The sequence below is a fragment of the Phyllostomus hastatus genome, unplaced genomic scaffold (assembly GCF_019186645.2).
Source record: "Phyllostomus hastatus isolate PE091 unplaced genomic scaffold, TTU_PhHast_1.1 phas_scaffold_11, whole genome shotgun sequence".
Taxonomy (NCBI): Eukaryota; Metazoa; Chordata; class Mammalia; order Chiroptera; family Phyllostomidae; genus Phyllostomus; species Phyllostomus hastatus.
Genome location: NW_025334005.1, coordinates 2,054,389 through 2,063,707, shown reverse-complemented (window position 1 = coordinate 2,063,707; position 9,319 = coordinate 2,054,389). Strand labels below are relative to the sequence as shown.

Here is a 9,319-nt window from a genome sequence, read left to right as displayed (position 1 = left end):
TAGCTGGCCCACACCTGTCCGTCCAGACCCTCAGTTGCTCGGTTGGTGACCACCGGCCGGGTGACCTTCCCCTCCCCACCGGTGCATGGAAGCCCTGGGTTATGTTCCTAACCTCGTCCACTGGTGAGTCAGTGTCTCTGGGTCTCAATTTCCTCAACTGCGAAGTGGGGCTGAGGAGGTGAGGGCGGGAAATAACTGGTGTTGAGGGCCCAGCACAGGCCCTGCTGCCTTCCGAGTTTGATAAATGGTAGCTATTACCATCTCCGATTTCGGGGTTTGCAGAGATTTTGTTTCCTGGTTCTTAGGATTCTGAGATAGTGGGACTTTTCAAGATCCTGAGATGGTCTGTTCCCAATGTTCTGTGCTCCTGAGTCTTTGATCACGGAGGTTCGCTGTCACACAGGCCCTGCTTCCCATGTCCTTCCCTCTGTCTCCGGTTTCTCCCAACCTCGGGCAGGGGAAGTAGGGCAGTGGGTGGAGGGGGCTGGGCCGCGCCTGCTGGTGGCCCACATTCCGACCCGGCTGTGGCAGCCCAGGGCCCCAGAGCCAGACTGGAACCAGGATAGCAGTCTCCAGGCCCCGGGCCTGCGTCATCCGAGCCCTGGGCCAAGGCAGGTACTAATGCTGCCCCTGCAGCTGAAAACAGGGGCAGGGCGGACAATGCTAAGAGCAAGGGCGGCGGGAGGCTGGAGGACGCCCCTGCACATTGCAGGGCCGAGTCCCAGGCTAAGCGCAGCCCCTCACGCGGAGCCCTGGGCAAGCCTGGAGCTTCGGGGCTGTCCTGTGTACAGTGGGGAGATGGGTGGTCAGGGCGCCCTTGGGTCGCGGGATCAGCCCTTTTCTCAGCCTTTGCGGGAGGGGGCTGTGGCCCGGCTGATGAGCAGGTTGGAAGGAAAGAGCAATTCTCTGCTGGATATAATTACCCCTTTTATTAGCACAAGACACCGCCAACCCAGGAGCCTCAGAGCCCGAGAATAAGTTAAGGCACAGAGCGGGCGAGGGGCGACTTTCCCGGGCCCAGGGAAAGGGTGCGCCCCAAACTTCCTGAGGAAACTCCGGATGGGGCCGGGGCCCCGAGGGTCCTGCAGAAGGGACTTTTCCATCGAGATGAGGGAACTGGAGTAGCGCGGGCCGGCCGAGGAGCGCCCCCTGGGGACGAGAGGAGGCTACCAGGGGCCCACGCGGATCCCTGCCGTCCGTGGTCCCTCGGCGTCTGCAGGCGGCTCACTTCTCGAAGTAGGGCAGGTAGAAGAACTGGAAACCCCGGTGGCCCTTGACCGCACAGTAGATGAAGATCACGTGGTAGACTGTGGGGCGGGGCCAGTCAGTGCCGAAGCTCCGCCCCTCCCAATCCCTCTCCTCCCACCCGCCAGCGCCCCTCGCACCTCCTGGGACCAGCAACAGGAAGCCGGGCACGAAGAAGATGGCGCTGGAGACACCTTCGGGAGGAGAGGGGGGCGGGGTCAGGGCAGGGAGGCACCGTCCGCAGTGCAAGGGGCCCTTTCTGGCAGGGAGGGTGGGGGGTAACGGGAGGGGGAGGGCTCGCCGAGACGCCCCGGGCAGCGGAGGGGAGTGAGCGCTGCCAGCGGGGGCGGCGGGAGGGGGCGCTCACCTGGGGAGGGGGCCACCTCCAGTCCCACGCCGACCAGAATCAGCACTGCACACAAACGGAGCCGCGAGGGTGAGGGCGGGGGCGGGGGCCAGGGGCGTGGACGTCCCACCGCACTCCCCCCACACGTGGCTTAGGCTTGAGGAATGCCCTTCCCACGCCTGTGCGGAAGGTTCCCCCGGGCACAGGCCCTCCCAGGTAAGCTGGCCAAGCTCTGCGTTTGCAGAGCAAGGCGCCTGGCAGGCCCTGGGAAATGTCTGCAAAGAGGTATTTTTACCTGCTCCTTGGTGGCACCTGTCCTCCAACCAACAAACATTTATGGAGCACCTGGTACTGGGAATGGGGGGGGCAGATGAAGTCCCTGCCCTCGTGGCCCTTCCCTAGTGGAACCGACAAAACCCTGCAAGCTGCTGCCTGGCGATCTGCAGGGCGAGCTGGCGGCGCGGGGCCTGGGGCAGGCGCAGGGGCATCTCAGCCGAGCGGGCAGCAGTAGCAGTAACATCTAGCGACAACTTACCAGGTGTTGCCACACACTGGGCTAAGCGCATGACATGCACACCTTATTTAATTGTCACCTTGACGGAATGAGACCCGTATGGTCCCCATTTCACAGAAGATGAAACTGAGGCACAGAGGGGGAGAGTATTCCAGACACAGGGAACAGCCCGGAGATAATGAGGGGCTTTCTAGAAGCTTCCAGCTTTTGGTGAGACTGGAGAGACAAGAGCCCAGGCTTGAGGAGTCTGGCCGGGCCTCCAGGCCCCGGGGAGGAGGGGGGTGCGGATGCAGACTCTGGCTGAGGACAAGGGGGTGCTGGGGGAGCTGGGGAGGGCACTGCTGATTGAAGTTCAGACTCAGGGTCCTGGGCCCCCAGGTAGCGGACAGGTGGGGCGGGGAGCAGTGGGCTCTGCAGCCGTGAGGGCTGTAGCACGGAGGCTTGAGGAGCCCCCCGGGGAACTGTTACATGGTTTGTGCACCTCAAAACCGGTATAATAGGGGCTGAACTCTCCCTGCACCCTGGCGCAGGACTGTGGGCTGCGCCCCCTCAGAGGAGGCATCTTTTTTCTAATTCCTGCACAGGCCCTTTAGGGGCACACGGTGGCCCCCAGGCCTGGCAATGTCACCGAGGTGGGTTTAAATCCCAGCTCATCTACTTAGCTGTGACCTGAGGAAGTCCCTTCACTGGCCTGAGTGTGTGTGCTTATTTCCGACTGGGTTGGTGACTGCCCTTGCCCTGCTGGGGGCTGGGAGGGGATAAAATGAGATGAGGCGATGAGGCGGGGGCGGGGGGGGCAGTGCGACCAGTGCCCGCCGTGCAGGTGCTGGGGAAGTGGTAGCTCCCTCCCCCGCACGAGGCCCTGAGAGCGGAAGCAAGGACTCTGCTGCTCGGCCTTCTGGCCAGGGGCCTCGACCTTCCTGGAGGAGGGAGGGCGGCTGCCACAGTGGGGGCCTCCTAGGGGCCCCTCTTGATCGCAACCCTGGACCCCTTCTGGGGACCCTGACCCCTCAGCCCCCTAGAGTGAAAAGCGCGGGAGGCAGAAACCATCCGGCCGGAGCTCTGCCTGCTCTGGGCCTCAGGGTTCCCGTCTGAGCACCGGGGCGGGTGAGGGTCCTCGCCAGCCCTCAGGCTGCAGAGCAGGGGGTGGACGGCTCTGGCCGTGGCTCCGGGCAGCTGCCCGAGCACCCGCCCCGCACATGGGTTCTGGGTCACAGCCCTATCTCTTCCTTGCTGTGTGACCTCTGTCGGGCGGGGCAGTAAGCCTGCCCTGTGCCTGGTTTGATGTAGACACAGAACAATGGATTAAACAGGATGAGTTTAAAAACAAAAAGGGTTTGGAGCACTGAACCAGTTTGCACTTTCAACGACAGTCTGATTTCCTGGCTGGGCGGACAGGAGGCTGGGCCTGCCCCTCTCAAAGGCCTCAGTTTCCTCACCTGTAAAATCAGGGTGGGGTGATGGCAGCCAGCCACCTCCCCAGCATGCTGGGGGGCTCAGTGGGCCAAGGCGGATGCAGAGCCTGCAAAGGAGGGGGACCTCCCAGGGGCTCCCAGGGACACTCACCCAGCCCTAGCAGCAGCAGCAGGAAGGACGCCAGCACTACCCTGCGGTTCTTCTGGATCAAAGGGTGTTGAGTCCAGCTGCGTAGCAGGAGAGCAGGACGGGTGTGAAAGAGGTGACAGGAGGCCCACCTCTCCTGTCACCCTCCCCACCCAGGGGGCCGAGGGGAATGGCCAGGGCGGTCTGCCCTGGGGCTCTGCCACAGGAGGCTCAAGGAAGATGGGGTCTCACCTGCAGCAGGCATTGTAGGAGCGCTGGGTGCTGCTGCTGATGGTGCTAAAGGACCACTGGGAGCTGCGGACGGACGTGCGGCCAGAATCCCTGCAGGAAAGGTGGCCCGGTGAGGGGCAAAGGGGAGGCAAGGCAGGGGTCCCTTGGGGACAGGAGTCGTGATGGGGGACTAGGACTGGGGGTGCTCCTGTAGAACAGGGGCCACTGAGCGGAGGTGGGGTGAAGAGGAATTCAAGGGCTGGAGGTTTCTGCAGGACTGGGTGGAAGGCTGGGGATTCAAGCCAGGGATTCCTGCAGGACAAGCAGGAGAGGAGGTAGGGGCCAGACCAGGCCAGGATTTCTGCGGGATAAGGAGCCTGGCAGAGGTGGGTGGGTGAGGCTAGTGCCAGGATAAGCTGACCCTGCAGGACACGGAAAGCCAGGAGAGAGGAGTGGGGGTCGGCTTAGGGGGTCTTGTGGGACAGAATGGGAAAGAGCTGAGTTAGCGGAGGTGGGAGACTGAACGGGGGCCAGAGGCACAGCAACAGGGGTGCGGGCTGGGTCCCCACCTGGCCCTGACCTGGTGCTGACTCCCCCATCTGGCTCCGGAGACGCCTGGGCTCCATCCTCATCGTTCTCCAGGTTCTATTCCAGAACACGGGGCTCAGGGATGGGCTCGGGCCCTTCCTCGATCCCCTTCCAGGGAGAGGAAAGCAAGCCCACATAGCTGTTTGTCCTGCCGCTTGACAGCTGCTCACCTGGCCCCTCCCCCCTCCCCACAGAGCAGAACGGGTTTGATGATTCACAAACCGAAACCAGGTAGTAGGCAGGAGCTGGAGGCTCTGCGGGGCAGGAGCTGCAGGGTTGGAGGGCTCCCAGCTCGGGTCCTGGGGCCAGGAGATAGCCCGGGGTTGGGAGTCAGGGTGGAGAAGTCAGTATGGTATTTCAGGGGCCCCATTGGAGGCTGTGAATTTGGGGAGGGAACGGAAGACCCATGGTTTCCAAGTTTGGAACATAGAAATCTGGTCCAGCTCTTCAAGAAAAGGATAGAGGTGGTGGGGGTCATCTGGGAAAATGGGGATTTCCAGTTTCGTGGGAGTTCAGGTGTGGGCAAGGATTCATCGTGTGAGTGGGGGTTCCCAGCTCTGGGGAAGAGGATGGAGTGGGGACTTCCAGAACAGATTCCTGTTAGATCATCTGGCCTGGGGCTCAGCGGGCTGGCTGCCCCTGAGTATGGATAAGGTCTGGTTCAGGTACAGAAGGGGTCCCCATCTGAGGAAGGAGGGGTATCAGTGCCCATGACGGGCGAGGACTCCAGCTGGGGCGGGAGACGAGCTCCCGGGTCCAGGTTCTGGGCTCTCAAGTGGTGGCTGGGGACCCCAATCAGAGCTGAGGGTCTGGGCAGGGCTCTCCATCAGTGGCCACGTCGTGGGGCGGTCTCCCACTCGGGCTAGGGCCTCTAGACAGATTCTCCCTCGAGGTGGGGCTCTTCAGGGTCCGGCCTGGGGTCCCGCCCAACTCTTGAGGAGGGCCGGGCCGGTCACCTGGTAGCGCAGTCGGGACTGCTTGTCCTCGTCGGCCACCTCGAACCGCGCCCGGCGTTCGAAGTGCAGCGGCCCAAAGCGGGCGACCCCGCTGGACTCGGGCCCAGGGCCCGCGTCCTCCAGGGACAGCTCGAAGGCGTCATCGATGCTGAACTGGGGCCGGGTGGCGCTCATCGCCCCCGCTCGGTCAGACGCCCTGCGCCGCCGCCATCCGCGCCCGCCCGTCCCGCTCCGCTGCGGCCCCGCCCCCGCACGCAGGCCCCGCCTGGTGCCGTAGTCTGGGGAGCTCGACTGTCCGGCGTCCTGCCCGAGGCCCCGCCCCCACGTAACCGCCCCGCCCCCGCCCGCCCTCAGCAGACCAGAGCTGCGGAGCGCCGAGCTGACTAGTGGGCGGGGCATCCTCTGGTTCTGACCGCGCTGGTCCCAATCCTGCGCCGCCCAGCGGCGGCCTGCGGAGCGACAACCCGTGCCGCCATCCGATGCAATATCCAGGTGTGTAGGGACGTGGAGGGGAGGCCTGCCTCGCTCTGTCCTACCGACTGAAGTAGGGCCTTCTGCATCCCATCCTGCTCCCGCAGGATGGGCGTATGTTCGCGATATAGTCTTTCCTGTAAGTCAGCCTTGGTCCTGCTCCGATTGTCTGAGCCAAGCCTTAGGAACCGAAAGCGCAGACCCGCCTGTACCACCACCAGCCCTACAGGTGACGCCGGCACTGAGAAATAACAGGGAGCCAACACGGGTGACTATGCGGCTCACTCGGATTTTATTAATGCAGATTTAACCCAAATCCATACTAACCTAATAACAATGCCAGTCACTCAGAAACAGTCAGTACTAACATCAGAGGAGAGAATAGGGGGATGAAGAACCCGAGTCCACGAGTCTGTCTGCGGGTCAGGGAGACAGCATGGTGCTCAAGGAGCCATCAGCGTCTTGCAAGGGAGAATCCCTGGAGCCAGGTGGGCAGCAGGGCAGAGGAAGTCCTCAGTCCAGCTGGTGGCCGGTGCCAAGGGAGATCAGCCTGGCGTGGAGCAGCCCTCTGGTGTGTGGAGCTCGGCTGTCTCAGCGGTGGTCTGGAACCCACCTCAGTTATACCCTTGAGAGTGGTGGACTCCACCCTTCTGGGCCTTTTGATAAGTGTCTTGGCACCCCTGATGGCAAGTGGGGGTTTCCCCAGGAGCCTGTCTGTGGGTGGTCCCAGTCTGCAGACACAGCTGTTCTGATCACATGTGTAGATATCTCAGATGTGTCTCCTTGCCAGATGTGTCTGGCATGATTTAGGTAGTTTCCCTCTTGAACCAAATCGTCACAGTTGACTGACAGCCATCTTGGTTGACATGAGTGACTCCACTTTGTTTTATATACTTGATGGTATCCTGACCAGACCAATGCCATTCTGTTGGTCCTTCTCTCCATGTCCAGTGCCAAGGGGACTCCAGGGAACTGTTTCCCTACCCTTACTCACCAGGGCCTTGCATGGGAAGGGTATTCCCTCTCACCGCCTTGCAGCTGTGCTAACAGGCTCAGAGAGTTTATGTGGCTTCCACTCTCCTCCAATCCACCCTCCACTCAGTAGCCCAAGTGTTCTTTAAAAACATAACCGTGGCTGGTGTGGCTCAGTGGGTTGAGCGTCGGCCTGTGAACCAAAGGGTCACCGGTTTGATTCCCAGTTTAGGGCACAGGCCTGGGTTGCTGGCCAGGTCCCCATTGAGGAGCAAGAGGCAACCACACATTGATGTTTCTCTCCCTCTCTTTCCCGCTCCTTTCCCATCTGTCTAAAAATAAAAAATAAATAAAATCTTTAAAAAATAAAATAAAAACATATCTGATCGTTTTCTGTTCTTCTTAAACAAAAGTTTATATATATGTATATTTGTAAATAGACACACACATATATATATATTGCTCAGTCACTCCCATATAAACTGTCCCTTGGTTTCCCATTGTGCTTACAATAATGTCCCAACTCCTGACTAAGGCCCACAGAACTCTGAATACTCTGGTCTCTGCCCACCTTTCCTGGTCTTATCAAGTGCCCCTCTGCCCCTCCTCCCCCACTCAGCCATTCAGGCTGAGCTCGACCCCCCCAGGGTCCGTGCACGTGCTTTCACCTGTGCCCGGGAAGCACGCATCCCCTCTCGGGAAGCCGTCCCTGACTATGTGATCCAAAGTCAGTTTCGCATCGCACAGCACCTTAAATTACCTTTAGTTCTATTCGCCACTGTGTCTACAGTGCCCAGAACAGGGCTTGGCATTAAGTACACGCTCAAAAAATATTTGTAGAAGAAATGAACATGTGCTTTGTTAAAACCCCAAATGCAAGCCCTGGTTGGTGTAGCTCAGGACCGCGAGGGCTGCGAACCAAAGTGTCGCAGGTTTGATTCCCAGTCAGGGCACATGCCTGGGTTGCAGGCGACGGCCCCCAGAAACCGTGATGTTTCTCTCTCTCTCTCTTTCTCCCTCCCTTCCCTCTCTAAAAATAAATAAAATAAAAACTTAAAAAAATAAAATCCCAAATGCTTGCTGACAACAAACTAACAACTATCAACAACTGAACCTTAAAAAGAAACAAAAAAAAAAAAACGAAAACAAGAAGCAAACAACTAGAACAGGAACAGAATCAGAGAAATGGACATCACATGGAGGGTTTTCAGTGGGGAGGGGGAGGAGAGAATGGGGGAGGAGGTACAGGGAGTAAGCGTAATTGGCAGGCATAAAATAGGCAGGGAGAGGTTAAGAATGGTATAGGAAACAGAAGTCAAAGAACTTATATGTACAAATCATGGACATGAACCTTTAAGCGGGGAGGACCTGGAGGACTGAGGAGTGCAGGGCAGAGGGGGGATAAAGGGGGGGAAATTGGGAAAACTGTAATAGCATAATCAATAAAATATACTTAAAAATAAAAAATAAATACAAATAAAATCTTAAAAAAAAAAAAACCCAAGTGCTTGCAAGTGGAAGAACTGGGAGGTGAACGCAGGCCTGCCCAGCTCCAGGAGCGCCCACTCTCCCCCTCCCCCGACCACCGCACTTCGTGTTATGACCTCACGTGAGGAGCAGTGGCGATCGTCCCTCTCCGTTTGCGACACATCATCCCCCCGGGCAACTTCCCTCCTCCCCGCCCTGCCACCAGCCCCACATCAGTGAGCTCAGCCCGCTTCCTCGAGCCCCGCCTGACTCTCTAGTGCACTTGGCATTGGCTCCTTTGTGGGTGTGTTCGCAATTTATAAACGAGCACTATAAAACTCATTCTGATGCTTACCTTTGTACCTTTGGACACTCCATGCTAATGTTCTGCACAAGCATCTCATTCGTTGCTTCTACCGGCTGCATGCGGCGTACCACGTTGAGCATCTGGCACTTTCACTATCCACCCCCTCCTCCCCGAGGGACGCACACTCAGCGGGGCCTGCTGCCCCCATCACGTCCCACACATCACGGCTATGGACATCTTCACACCGTGCCCTGATGGGCTGGGGAGCATTCTTCTTCAAGCAGGACTTCCAGGCCATGGGGTCCGTGCACCCTTGACTTCGCCAAGCACCGCGGATGCCCTCCCGAGTGGCCGTGGGAGTTCACACATCCGCCTGGAGGGCTCTGGTTGTCTCTGCGCACGTGGTATTCAGCTGCCTCATGGTTCGCCAGTCTGATGAGTGTCAAGCGGTGCCTCGGTTTCACCGGGGGTCTCTGATGACAGGGTTTGCACAGCTCTTCACGCAGTCATGGTGTTTCCCTCTTCTGTGGATAGTCTGGTGGTCACAGCTTTTGTCCTGTGTTTTTTTTTTTTCTTCCTCTTGGGTTTCTGGTCTTTTTTCTGCCGATTTGAATGTCTGTTCATTTCTAAGATTTAATCCCCGGCTGGGTCCTGACATTGCACGTGTCTCCTGTCTGTCT

The 9,319-nt window shown here is 59.0% G+C and overlaps 1 protein-coding gene across 2 annotated transcripts; it reads right to left on the bottom strand.

The window, feature by feature from the left end:
• Positions 1 to 914: 914 nt before the first annotated feature.
• On the bottom strand, positions 915 to 5,681 carry TMEM134 (transmembrane protein 134). Of its 2 annotated transcripts, XM_045855051.1 has the most exons (7): positions 5,423 to 5,681; positions 4,459 to 4,523; positions 3,900 to 3,989; positions 3,672 to 3,748; positions 1,613 to 1,657; positions 1,386 to 1,439; positions 915 to 1,307 (listed from the first exon to the last, which is right to left on the bottom strand). In XM_045855051.1, exons 1-7 carry the CDS (start codon positions 5,594 to 5,596, stop codon positions 1,225 to 1,227), a joined length of 588 nt encoding a protein of 195 aa, XP_045711007.1. In that variant the 5' UTR covers positions 5,597 to 5,681; the 3' UTR covers positions 915 to 1,224. The 2 variants fall into 2 exon arrangements, with proteins under 2 accessions (XP_045711007.1, XP_045711008.1); XM_045855052.1 differs by lacking the exon at positions 4,459 to 4,523.
• Between the last annotated feature and the right edge of the window lie 3,638 nt (positions 5,682 to 9,319).

Bases quoted from the DNA above. Each gene is read 5' to 3' on its own strand.
- TMEM134 (XM_045855051.1), bottom strand. From the start codon at position 5,596: ATGAGCGCCACCCGGCCCCAGTTCAGCATCGATGACGCCTTCGAGCTG. The intron at 3,749-3,899 runs GTGAGACCCCAT...CCTGCTACGCAG, and splicing joins TCCTACAATGCCTGCTGCAG to CTGGACTCAACACCCTTTGA. The intron at 1,658-3,671 runs GTGAGTGTCCCT...GTTTGTGTGCAG, and splicing joins GCTGCTGCTGCTAGGGCTGG to TGCTGATTCTGGTCGGCGTG.